Source organism: Dendropsophus ebraccatus, chromosome 12 (assembly GCF_027789765.1).
Source record: "Dendropsophus ebraccatus isolate aDenEbr1 chromosome 12, aDenEbr1.pat, whole genome shotgun sequence".
NCBI classification, from domain to species: domain Eukaryota; kingdom Metazoa; phylum Chordata; class Amphibia; order Anura; family Hylidae; genus Dendropsophus; species Dendropsophus ebraccatus.
Window position 1 is genome coordinate 81,084,473 of NC_091465.1, and position 13,741 is coordinate 81,098,213.

At 43.1% G+C, this 13,741-nt stretch overlaps 1 protein-coding gene across 1 annotated transcript in view; it reads right to left on the minus strand.

Moving 5' to 3' along the window:
• Positions 1-10,967: 10,967 nt before the first annotated feature.
• Positions 10,968-13,741, minus strand: part of LOC138768814 (sialic acid-binding Ig-like lectin 13) — a 32,287-nt gene continuing 29,513 nt past the window's right edge. The window contains exons 10-12 of the mRNA XM_069946769.1: positions 13,421-13,511; positions 13,060-13,177; positions 10,968-11,334 (exon numbers count right to left, since the gene is read on the minus strand). Coding sequence (XP_069802870.1) covers positions 11,185-11,334; positions 13,060-13,177; positions 13,421-13,511 — 359 coding nt within the window. The 3' untranslated portion in view covers positions 10,968-11,184. The remainder of the gene's footprint in view (positions 11,335-13,059; positions 13,178-13,420; positions 13,512-13,741) is intronic.

The window sequence follows — 13,741 nt, forward strand, 5'->3', positions numbered from 1 at the left end:
CATGATACTTACCGCCTCCTTTCAGTTCTCTTTGTGTTCTTACTCCAGTATTTTAATACTGTATTATTTATTACCAACTTCTTCTTTTTGGTACTTCCTGTTCTATGAAGACACGACAGGATTGCTGCATAGCCTATGTGCTCAGATGTGCTCAAAAGAAGCAGTGATGTTCCACTAGTGGCAGGATCATCCCATAGCTGCTGATCATTCACCTGCAGACTGGTGGTGCGATCATCCCATAGCTGCTGATCATTCATCTGCAGACTGGTGGTGCGATCATCCCATAGCTGCTGATCATTCATCTGCAGACTGGTGGTGCGATCATCCCATAGCTGCTGATCATTCATCTGCAGACTGGTGGCGGGATCATCCCATAGCTGCTGATCATTCACCTGCAGACTGGTGGTGCGATCATCCCATAGCTGCTGATCATTCACCTGCAGACTGGTGGTGCGATCATCCCATAGCTGCTGATCATTCACCTGCAGACTGGTGGTGCGATCATCCCATAGCTGCTGATCATTCATCTGCAGACTGGTGGTGCGATCATCCCATAGCTGCTGATCATTCATCTGCAGACTGGTGGTGGGATCATCCCATAGCTGCTGATCATTCATCTGCAGACTGGTGGTGGGATCATCCCATAGCTGCTGATCATTCACCTGCAGACTGGTGGTGGGATCATCCCATAGCTGCTGATCAATTACCTGCAGACTGGTGGTGGGATCATCCCATAGCTGCTGATCATTCATCTACAGACTGTTGATGTGATTTCCCCCATTTTCTGAATAACAGGAAGTCCTAAACAGTCTAGTGGTCCAGAAATAATGCAAAGTTACAGAGAAACAGGAGAAAAATCCAATCTGTCTCTGTACACCGAAGACAAATCGTTACATTTCACCATTCCTGACCACAAACCCCGCTCCAGCATTGGCTAGCCTTACCATCACAGCACTGACCTATTCATTGCCTCTCTGTGTTTGAATAATAAGTCTGTATCCTTGTTCTTAATCTAAAATTGTCCCCACTCACTTCCTTCTGTGATAGAGACCGATCATTTACATTCAATACATGGTATAACATTTTATCTCCACTCCATTAGCACTGGTATTGTATTTATGCGCTTAGGGTCCTATTACACGGCCCGATAATAAACAATAATCTGTTAGATCAGGGCTTGTTTACTGAGCTACTTCACGGGTCTATTATCTGGCAGCAAGGGCTGCACAGACATCATTCGCGATGTCTGTGCAGCCCTTGCATTTAGTGTAAAATAATAAATAATAACTCACCTTACCGAGTTCCGCGATGTTAATATTTATTTTTTTAGGGTACACTCACACCTACTGGATCCGCAGCAAATTTGACGCTGCGAGTTAGCAGCGTGTATGGGACCCAGCCCCTTTAACCCCTGCGCCGCCGTCCGAAAGCCTGCCCGCCCACAGCCCGCAGCCCTGGACCCCGTCCGCCCGCACTGCCGTCCACCCTGAGCATACATTTCCAGCTCAGTGCCACGGCTTGATTCAGGCTGCCGTGCACTGATTGGCTGAAGTGGAGTGAAGGGATCCGGGAGCTTCGCACAGCCGCGGCACCGAGCTGGTAATGCCGGACGGGGGGCCGGGGCTTCGGGCTGGCAGGCTTTCAGCTGCCACGGGGGTTAAAGGGGCCGGGTCCCATACACGCAGCGGATCCGCTGCTTGTATGGGACCCATTAACAGTACTGAATCCGCAGCGGATTTCGCCGCTAACTCCCAGCGTCAAATCCGCTGCATATCCGGTAGGTGTGAAGGGACCCTTACACTATATTCATCAGCCATTGGCCGCGCATCACTGTTACACTTAGCAAAAGTGCGGTCGGCACCCGATGATTTTAGGTCTGAACCTAAAGAAACGCTCGTTTCATCGGCTGATCGTTCTCTTTATTGCACGGCGTGATAATCGGCCGAACTAGCCTGATTTGGCTGATTATTGTGTAATAGGGCCCTTAGATTGGTTTTGGTACATCAGTTTACATAATGAGCTTGGTTTAGTTTTACAATATTTATATACTGAGCTAGGTTCTGGTACTGTATTTATGTATCGAGTGTGATTTTGGTACAGGGTTCACATCATGAGCTTGGTTCTGATGCATTATTTTATGAACTTTACACTGGTACTGTATATATGTTCTAAGCTTTGTTCTGCTGCTGCTCTTAGGTTATCAGTTTGGTTTTGATGTTGTATATAATTAAAGGGGTTATCTAGGTAACAAAAACAATATTCTAAACAACACCCCTTCCCAATACTACCCTATGTCTAATATACATGTATAACCTGCACCCCTTGCGATTTTTTTTTTCTTTTCATACTTACCTGCTCTGGACATCTAAAATCATCTTCTTTGTGTTCTCTCTGACAACACTTCCCCCCCCCCCTCCCGCCTTTGTTGACACAGGACATGTGATCTCCTCTCTGGGGCTGAGTTAGTAGCTGTATATTGACTTGGTAATCTGTCCCTCAGGAGACATCATCTGCACCTGTTCACTGCTAGTGAAAGTGATAGTGCTACTTCTATAAATTTACATGTGTCCATCAGTCTAGGTTTCTGTAATATGAAAAGTTTTAGTTATATCTCTGTTTGCTGTCAGTGAATTCAGGTACATGTACCTGTCTTTGTGTCACAGCTCTGTATATTGTAAGAGTTATAGATGTTCTTAGAGTCTGGATGGAACTAGAATGTTTTCATTCACAGTCAGCAAGCAGAGATCTAAACCTACACTACATCCCCAACTCCCTGGTAAACAAACACCTGTTATGCAGCACATAGCTACACTATGCATATGTCAGCTCAGCTACATCATGCACGTGTCAACTCTGCTAGTATGGAATATATACTAGGGTGATGTGATGCAAGATCAGTGAAAAAACAAACCTGTTTTTACTGTGCAATAGTAATGACAGCAGTGGGCAGGAAAAAAAGCTAAGGGAGTGAGTACAGAAACATAACAATCACGGAGATGCATGATGGGAAATGTAGTTTCCAGGCTGGCGCCATCTTGGATATAGATAGGCTGTTAGAAAAACTTGTAACTCAGGAATGGCAACAGCTAGAGATGGCAATGGCAGGAAATGCCTCAAAATACTCAGTGTGGCTTAGTAAGACCAGCTAGGTTTGGGAGCATTTCAGGGTATGTGAACATTTGATCTGGGTCATTTGGATGTTTTTGGTTGTCATGATCGACCTGTCATTGGCTACATCAGAACAAAGTGAAGGTTCTGGAGTCGTTATCCTGACTTAAGTATCATCGAGCTAATCTGGGGAGATCTCAAGCGCACAGTTCATGCAACACAGTCTGGGAGGTAACAGGAACTGGAGGCTTTTTGTTAAGTTGAATGGGCAGCTTTACCATCTAAAAAATTAAAGAGCCTATTTCACAACTACCACAAAAGACTCTACACTGTCATCGATGTTAGAGGGGGCAATACACGCTATTAAGAAGTGGGGGATGTAAACGTTTGATCAGGGGCATTTGGATGTTTTTGTTGTCTTTATTATTTAAAAAGAGAAAACACAATAGTTTGACAATTATTCGCTTCACACGACCACTAACCATGGGGGGGGGGGGGGGGGTAAAAATTCTGGTGGGTATGTAATCTTTTGAGTACAAATGTAAAACAACATTTAATAATGATACAATTATTATGTAAGACAATGCACCAAATGTTCTGACCATGATGGTATTTATCTCACAACTTCCCTGAGATCTCTCGCCAAGCAGAAGTTATATTATTATGCCCATGCTGTCCTAGTGCTTTCAGCCTCACACCTGGTCAGCCAGATAACACTGTAATATACAGCAGCAGACGGTTTAGATAACTCAGATTGGCTCCCCCATTATGTGTATTTAAGTGTGGTCCGCCTCTGGAGGAACAAACTTGTAATCTGAGTATCCTTCACTACAATGGCTCCCATACTTTACAACTAGGGATGAGCGAATCGGCAGAGGTTCGGGTTCGTATGAACCTGAACTCTCGGCTTCTGATTCCCGCTGTCTGCCCGCTCCATGGAGAGGATGGATACAGCCTGAGGACCGCCTAGAAAACTGGGATACAGCCTCTACAGCATGAATCAGAAGCCGAGAGTTCGGGTTCATACGAACCCGAACCTTGGCCGGTTCGCTCATCTCTATTTACAATGCCAACACAGATTGCAGGCTGCGTAGGTGTAGAACTAAAAAAGACTCTTTAGATCTTGACTAACTGACTTACTGCGCTTACATGATAAATGCACATAAAAGCTCTTATACACAGTTTTTGTGCCGGCCAGTTTTGCCATTTAGATTTCATCTGGAGTCCACCAACTTCACAATATAAGGGTGGGTTCACACTAGGGAATCCGGGTGGATAACCCGCTGCTGATTTAATCGCTCATTTCCTCTCGTGCCAGCGTGAATCTCCGCTCGTGACACAGTATCCATGTCAATTCTTTCGGTGGACGACGGAGTCCGCCCGACCATAGAATGGAGTCTATGGCACTGGCGGAGATGTGTGCTGTCGTGAGTGGGGACGAGCGATGGAATCCGTGGCGGGTTATCCACCCTGATTCTGTAGTGTGAACCCGTCCAAAGGCTATGGTCACACTTGGTAAGAGACCAGCCATTTCGTGACCCATCCCGGCTGGTACTGCAGTATCGGACGGATGATCTTTAGCACAGCAGAGTTCTGATGCGGCCGGATCTGTGCACGCTCGCATCCGAACTCGCCACAACACATATTGGAGCATGTGGCTGGAGCCGCCTGCTCCATAGTGTTCACTTAATAGCGGCTGCAGAAAACTGACATGTCAGTTTTTTATGGCGCCGCTAGGGATCCTGGCCGGAGTGTATACTATGTGACCCCTCAGCCTGCAGCACTACATACGTACTTACGTAGTGTGAACATAGCCTAAGAGTAGAAACACTTCACCCTTTTTTCTCTTTATATTTGTGTGAAATTGAGACTTTCCAAACAAATAATGAAATAAAAGGGGGTCCTGGTTATGCTTTAAAGTTACAGTAGATGTCGGTTTTCGGATATGTCTACAAATGAGGCACCGGTAAAAAGAAACATAATCTAAGGTTAAATACAAAGTATGACTGTAGTTTATTTTTATAACTATACAACAAAATATAAGGTTTAAAAAAGTACTCTAAAGCTCTAAAAATATAATACTATAGCACTGGGACCCTGATAAAATAGAGAGAAAACTACACCTACCAGCAGGTCCTGCTGCAGCTTCAGTTCTTCTTCAGGTTCTCCTCCGCTCATCTCCTTTACCTGCTTCCGAGATGAGTACTTAGACTAGGACTCCGCCAATCACTAACCAAGACAGGACACCATTGTGGCAACTGACTGAGCAGGGAGGTCCAGCACAAAGCACTGGTCTCGACTGTTGGACCAGAAGAAGACGAATCAGAACTGCTGCAGGACCAGCATGGGCTTGGGGTAGGAAGTATAGTTTTTCCTTTTTTCTATTTTTCTAGGACACTAGCAAATACTTTTTAAACCTTTCAATAAAATATATGAAACACTTAAAATGAAACACATGTGGTTATAGCTGTTAGGAAGCAAAAACCTCCTCCAGTACTATGACTGATATAAAGACTATAAGGTCACACTTCCTTATCCTTTATCCTGTCTATGAGGTTTCACAAGGCTGTTTGCTTTGGCCGTTATTATTATTATAATTATAATTATTATTATAAAAGCCGGTGCATTTTATCCCTCTTTTAGCCTCACTTCTTTTCTAGACACTTAAAGGACAACTCCGGCCAAAACATATTTTTTAATATGTTATTACTTATGGAAAGTTAGACAATTTCCTAATGTACATTAACTATGGGAAATGTACATATATCATATAGTGCTATTTCCCTTAATTTAGTAGATCAAGGAGTCTTCAAATTCTTTCAAAAACCCTGATGTCACGAATCAAGTGTAATTCCAATGGAGTTTCCAGCAGGGGGCGAACTATATGTAATAGCCTATGGAACTGTCTTGTCTATGAAGCTGTATGTAATGGAGTGTTAGATGGGGTTACAGTACACTATGCTTTATTGATTGAATATGTTAATGGAATACTTTGGGGAGCAAGTGTCCTTGCTCCCCACAGTATTCCATAAACGTGGACGGCACTGAGCAGAGAAGGAGAGAGGTGCCAGTGCATCTAAATACCTACCCCCTCCCTCCCTGCTCGGTGCTGTGGGCACATACACACTTACACACTTCATAGTATAAGCACATGATGGGGGAGTAGTACCAGGGGGGAGTAGCCCCCCCACTGCACCGCCATTCACATCACCAGCATCCCCCTTCCCAGCCCCCCTGACGTGGCCGCCACCACTGCAGCTGCACAGTCGTTCACATCCTCTGTCAGGCCGACTGGTGAGCTCACCGCTGCCCCAGCCTCCTGACGACTCGTTCCTTGATGTCACAAGGAATGAGTCAGCAGGAGGCTGGGGCGGCAGTGTGCTTGTCAGCCCGCACGGCAGGGGATGTGAACGACTGTGCAGCAGCAGCGTTGACAGCCGCATCAAGGGGGCTGGGAAGGGGGATGCTGGTGATCTGAGTGGCGGAGCAGCGGTGGCGCTGGGGGGATGCTGGCGATGGGGATCGGCACTGGTACTACTGCTCCATCGTGTGCTTATACTATGAGCACATGATGGGAGGAGCAGTACAGTGTGTATGTGCCCAGAGCACCGAGCAGGGAGGAGGTAGTTAGATTCACTGGCACCTCTCTCCCTCTCTGCTTGGTGCCGTCCACATTTATGGAATACTGCGGGGAGCAAGGACACTTGCTCCCCAAAGTATTCCATAAACGTATTCAATCAATAAAGCATAGTGTACTGTAATCCCATCTAACACTCCATTACATACAGCTTCATAGACAAGACAGTTCCATAGGCTTTTACATATAGTGCGCCCCCTGATGGACACTCTATAGGAATTACACCTGATTCGTGACGTCACGGTTTTTGAGAGAATTTGAAGACTTCTTGATCTACTAAATTAAGAGAAATAGCCCTATATGTGCATTTCCCATAACTAATGTACATTAGGAATTTGTCTAACTTTCCATAAGTCATAACATATTAAAAAAATCTTTTTGGCCGGACTTTTCCTTTAAACGTTATTTTTCTCCACAATAAGCATATACCATTACATAATGGCTGTAATGAACTTGTAGCCCATAGCTGAACAATATTCAATGCATTTGAAAAGTCTCTGACTTTCACTTTTTCATGTTATGTTCAAGTTTTCCTCCCTCATTACCCTTCTTATGCACTCAGTCATTTACTTAGCAGTTCGGCAAGACCGTTAGGAGCACTGCCCATCCCATAGCACCCGGCGAGCTCCATTGATTATCATTAGAAAGGGGCAGGCCGGTCGGGGGCTTACTGACGCCATGGGGCAGGACAGTGCTCATAACGGGTGCCCCAGTGCTCCTAACAGCCTTACCAAACTGTGGCGAAAACGAAGTGCAGGGGAATGCCACAGAGGATAAAAGACACACCTCCATCCTCCTCCTGCACAATATGGGGCTTTCAGGAGGTTAGATTAGTCGAGCAAGCTGGAAGCCATGTGATGTGATCCAGCCAATGAAAAGACTGCCAGTGCGCATGCGCACCAGTAGCCTATTCTCTCCCATTCGTTACATTGGAACCTGGAGGTCAGAGAGAACCAAAGATGCCGACCAGAGGGGACAGGGACCACGGCTGGCAGGAAATTCAAACGGCGATCAGCCGATTAAACATACTGTTTGATCGGCTGAGTTGTTCTTTAAGGCTATGTTCACACTGCGTACGAGTTTGACCGCATTTCGTACGCCGCTGGGATGGTTACCACCACATTTACAATCAGCAATGATAAGTTCTAGGTCAGAGTCAACTCTGGAGGCAGTAGACTGTGTGCTGTTGTCTATCTACGACCCTTTCTTACCCCAATGAACACACAGCAACCACGTTTTCATAAAAAGGACACAGCAGTCAATATATATATATATAAATGTAAAGCAACATACAAAAACTGTCCAAACAACTAGACAATAATATATAATAACCGCACAGCAAATATAATGTAACATCCTCAGAATAATTATAAAGTGCATATATTTAATCAAACATAATAAAGGGGTATTTGAAAGGCACCTCTCTGACACCCATTTAATCATACATATTACAGTCAGGCTATAGCCAATGCCCTCTGCCATGCTGCACCTGACCAGAGGACACCATATAGCAAACACCTTTCCTATGGACGTTATCCAGTTAGATGAGTTTGTACCCAAACCTACACAGTTTATATCCACCCACTCTTAAAGGGGTAGTGCACCAAAAAAAAAATTCTTTCAAATCAACTGCTGCAATGAAGTGCCAGAGATTTGTAATTTACTTATATTAAAAAATCTCAAGCCTTCCAGTACTTATCAGCTGCTGTGTGTCCAGCAGGAAGTGGTGTTTTCTTTCCTGTCTGACACATTGCTCTCTGTTGCCTCCTCTGTCCATGTCAGGAACTGTCCAGAGAAGGAGCAAATCCCCATAGAAAACCTCTCCTGCTCTCCAGACTGGAAATAATACCACTTCCTGCTGGGCATACAGCAGCTGATAAGTACTGGAAGGCTTGAGATTTTTTAATAGAAGTAAATTACAAATCTCTGGCACTTCATGGCAGCAGTTGATTTGAAAGAATTTTTTTTTTGGTGCACTACCCCTTTAAGGGTCCCCTCATCTTGGCACTCCTGGAAGAAGCCCCTGACCCAAACTAATGGCTATTCCAAAGGCTGGGATGATTTCTTTACATCTTCTAATGCTACCGCCACACCTGCGCATGTAGCCTGTTCCTTGAAAAAGGAACCATGTGCTATGTTATAGTTAAGGTGTCACTGTGATAACTTTCAAAATCTAAATCAACATGTGATATAAAGCAAGTTTGCAATATGCATTAATTTTTTTTATTTTTTTAGTTCCCATGCTTTAAAACAACTAAAACTTACCAGAAATCCAGGTCCAGTCTCCTGAAGGCAGCTATATAACAGCTATACTTACTGTATCCAGGTACAGTCTACTGAAGGCTGCTATATAACAGCTATACTTACAGTATCCAGGTCCAATCTCTTGACGACTGCTATAAAACAGCTATACTTACTGTATCCAGGTCCAGTCTCCAGGCGGCTGCTATAAAACAGCTATACTTACTGTATCCAGGTCCAGTCTCCTGAAGGCAGCTGTATAACAACTATACTTACTGTATCCAGGTCCAGTCTCCAGACGGCTGCTATAAAACAGCTATACTTACTGTATCCAGGTCCAGTCTCCTGAAGGCAGCTGTATAAAAACTATACTTACTGTATCCAGGTCCAGTCTCCTGAAGGCTGCTATAAAACAGCTATACTTACTGTATCCAGGTCCAGTCTCCTGAAGGCAGCTATATAACAGCTATACTTACTGTATCCAGGTCCAGTCTCCTGAAGGATGCTATATTAGGCTCTGTTCATGCGGAGTAAAACTGGCGCAAATCCCTGCCACGCATTTCTGCCAGTTTTATTCCGTGTGAACGGAGCTTAACAGCTATACTTACTATATGCAGGTCCAAGGTTTCCTGGAGATTTTTAGTCTTCTGCTGGTTTTAAAAAACCCAGACTAAACACATGAAGTCCCAGCCAGTACAAAGAGTCACAACTCAATATGTCCGTCAATCACATGACTGCCTTCTCTGTGAGTGCAGATGACCTGGGAAACAAGAGACTTTCTGTGTTTGGACTGTGTTTATACTTTAGACACTTTCTTTGTTTAGATTTTGAAAATTATAACAACAATGCCACTTTAAAATGTCATTAAATTGTCACGAAATCGATAAGTATAAATAGTACAAGCGATTTTAAGAACTTCTGTAATAGGTTTTATTAAGCAAAAAGGTTTCTTTCTATACTCAAAAGATGTTTTCCTAACCCCTCCTTCAGAAGAAGCTGAATTTCTGTGTCCATTATGCTCTATGGTGGGGGGAGGGGCCGAGGGGGATAAATGCACACGGAGAGGAGTAAAGGCAGTCTGCAAAACACAACATCCTGCATGCTTATCTCCCCAAGACCTCAGACTAGCACTGGTCTTTCTAACTTTGTGTCCAGACAGTCTCCAAACGGCAGGGCTGTTTCTCTCCTTTTCCTGCTTACTCATCTACTTGGCCCCTCCCCCTCCGTTGGATATAATGGACACAGCAAACCAATCTTCCCTTTGCTTCTCTGTAATGAAGACGGCTTTGCCTGATAATGCACAGATAAGAAGTGAGGGGGGTAGGCTGCAAATCAGCTTTTTGAGTACAAAAGAGGATTGTTTTGCTTAATAAAACTATTGCAGAGTTTATTAAAATTGCTTGTACTTTTTGTTTGTTTTTGTTTCAATTTTTGCTAGCAGTTTCCATCAAGGCGTGAATCCTATTAGACAATCTTTAACCAGTCTCTGTGTGCCTTTAATTGAAGGGGTACAGCATAGTTTTAATTTTTTATTTTAATCAACTGGAGTTATATGAGTTTGTAAATCTTATTTAAAAATCTCCTGTCTTTCAGTACTTATCAGCTGTTGTATGCCCTACAGGTAGTGGTGAATTCTTTCTAGTCGAACACAGTGCTCTCTGCTGCCACCTCTGTCCATGTCAGGAACTGTGCAGAGCAGGAGAGATTTTCTATGGAGATTTGCTGCTGCTCTGGACAGTTCCTGACATGGACAGAGGTGGCAGCACAGAGCACTGTATCAGACTTAAAAGAATATACCACTTCATGCAGGACAAACAGCAGCTGATAAATTACATTTTTTTTTTTTAAACATAAGTATTTTACAAATCTGTATAACTTTCTAACACCAGTTGTGTCTTCGTATTGATTATGGATTCCCATATCTCATGATATCCAGTACTATATTGTGACATGCTAAACATATAAGCAGGCTGGAAAGTGTATTACAATACTGGGTGACCACACATAGGAACATGATTAACCCGGCCCTGTGTAATGGTGCAGCTGGTAGACGGGGAATATGTTTCAACCAAATAATAGAAATTACTGTCTCAGATGCTATTGTTTCGCTCATCTCTACTTATATATTCATAAAAACAATACAAATAATTTCACAGATTTCAGAAAACATGATGAGTCCATATTATTCGGGTCTCTTTCTATTTCCTTTTGACTTCTGCGTATTCAGTCTCTGGCTGGCTTGATGGCCCCTTGGAGGGTTTTTCTGTAAAGGCCACAGTGGAATAGTGCAGCTCATTTTCATCCAATGTGGCTCCACTTGCATTTTTTATGTCGCTGTATGTGGCCTCCTGTGTAACAAATATAAAATCTAACTGTAAAACACACTAAACCTACATATAAATGATAAAAGTAAGCAGGAGATAATCTGGTAAGCGTGAAGGATTTTCTGCAAGACACTAATCTCCTGCTGATCAAACTGACTAAGAGTTAATCGGGGTCAATGTTGAATCATCCAACCTCCTAGTGACTAACAATTGATTCCATACTTGCTATTATCCTTTCAGTCCCCTTTTCCCAGTTCTTGGCTGCGGATTTCTGCTGCAGACATAGAAAACTTTGTGTAAGCTGTTCTCTCTGTTTGCGCTCTGATCCCCCATTCCTTCTTTTTAAGGCGGCTCATGTAAGCAGTCTACCTGGCCAGCTATCTCTGCACTCTGTATTGCCTGGAGGTCAAGTTTCTGGTGACCTCACGGTAATTAACCCTCCCGGCATTACAAAGTGCAAAGAGAGCTGTTCCATTGGTAAAGCCTGCCTGAGGCTTAGTGGAAGTCTTGGGCTGCCCTGAAATGGATCAGCTCTCTCAGGTCTGGACTGGGAGGAAAAAACAGTCCTGGCACACAAATCCCATAGCGTACCACCGCACATAAACGTCTTCCCCTCCTCCTGGAGCAATATAATGGGCACGGACGTAACTAGAAGTGGCTGGGTCAGGTGTAGTTACAAACTTATGTTACATGGTTATGAATAACAGATATGGTATTATAGCACCAGTATATAAGGAGCAAAAATTATCACCATACATATCATCATCACACTGTTATTGACCAAATCCTGTATGCGGATTATTACCAATAATACAACTTTACTATTGGTCACTCCATGACCACTAATATTACCACCATACTGTTACTGACAAAATCCAGTATACTAAGTACAATCATACCTATAATAACAACAGTTCCAGTTAATGAGGGACAAGTGTTACCACCCCAAACTGACTAATACCACCAAAAATTGACTAATACCACCCCATACTGACTAATACCACCCCATACTGACTAGTGCCACCACAAACTGACTAATACCTCCAAAAACTGACTAATACCATCCCATACTGACAAATACCGCCCTATACTGACTAAAACCACCTCATACTGACTTACACCACCACATATTGACTAATACCACCCCATACTGACTAATACCACCACATACTGATTGAAAATACGTCTAGAGGAAAGAAGGTTTCACCATAAGCATTGACACAGGTCCTTTACTGTACGAGCGGTAAGACTGTGGAACTCTCTGCCACATGATGTTGTCATGGCCGATTCATTAAATAAGTTCAAGGGTGGCCTGGACGCTTTTCTTGAACAACATAATATTACAAGTTATGGGCATTAGATTTCTGGTGATACGTTGATCCAGGGATTATTCTGATTGAAATCGGGAAGGAATATCCTCCCTGTGATGGGGCAATTGTCATCTGCCTCATAGGGGTTTTTGCCTTCCCCTGGATTAACACAATAGGGCTTCCCTAGGTTGAACCTGATTACTCTTGTCTTCTATCAACCTTATTAACAATGTTACTATGTTACATACTGACAAATGCCACCACATACTGACTAATACCACCACATACAGACTAACACCACCACATACAGACTAATACCACTACATACTGACTAATACCACCGCATACTGACTAATACCACCGCATACTGACTAATACCACCACATACTGACTAATACCACCACATACTGACTATTACCACCAATTACAATCTGTGTACCTCAGCCTTTTGTTTAGGCTTGTCGACATTCATGTAGATGTCATCTGTGCTCTGTTGCTCTGCACTAGAAGAAACCCCATTTACACTCATGTATGTCTCGGTTTTTGCGTTCTTTTTCCTGCAAATGAGTTGGATAAGTGATTAGAGAATTATTTACTGTATATGTTCCAGACCTTTTAGAAGAAAATGCTTATACAACAGCACACCATGTGGTCAGGCAGAGTATTGCAAGTTCATAGAATTTTACACTTTAAAATTTTTTGTGACTACGTTCACATAGTCCGATATCATGTCTCTATGGTATTATTTTAGTTAATGCAGAGTGTTACAGCTAGATAATATAGTGCATATGGATTCTTACCTTGTAATTAATTTGTACAGCAGAATGACTAAAGCGGAGATACAGATTCCACAAATAAATGCAATCACTAAGTTCCAGAATGAAAGTTTATCTGTCAATGAAAAAAATAAAAATAAAGTTTTGCTAATATTATTTTGGTTCAGATCTACTGTGATGCTAAAAGTGATTGTGGCAAAAGCGGGAGGAGCCAGATTGCAGAGTCCAATTAACCCTAAATAAAAATTGTAATCCGAAAATAAAAACAGATTCAACAAAAAATAACATATTTTAATGTCTGTACAGATCTATGATCTGTAAAATATCCTCTGTGAAAAAAAGCAT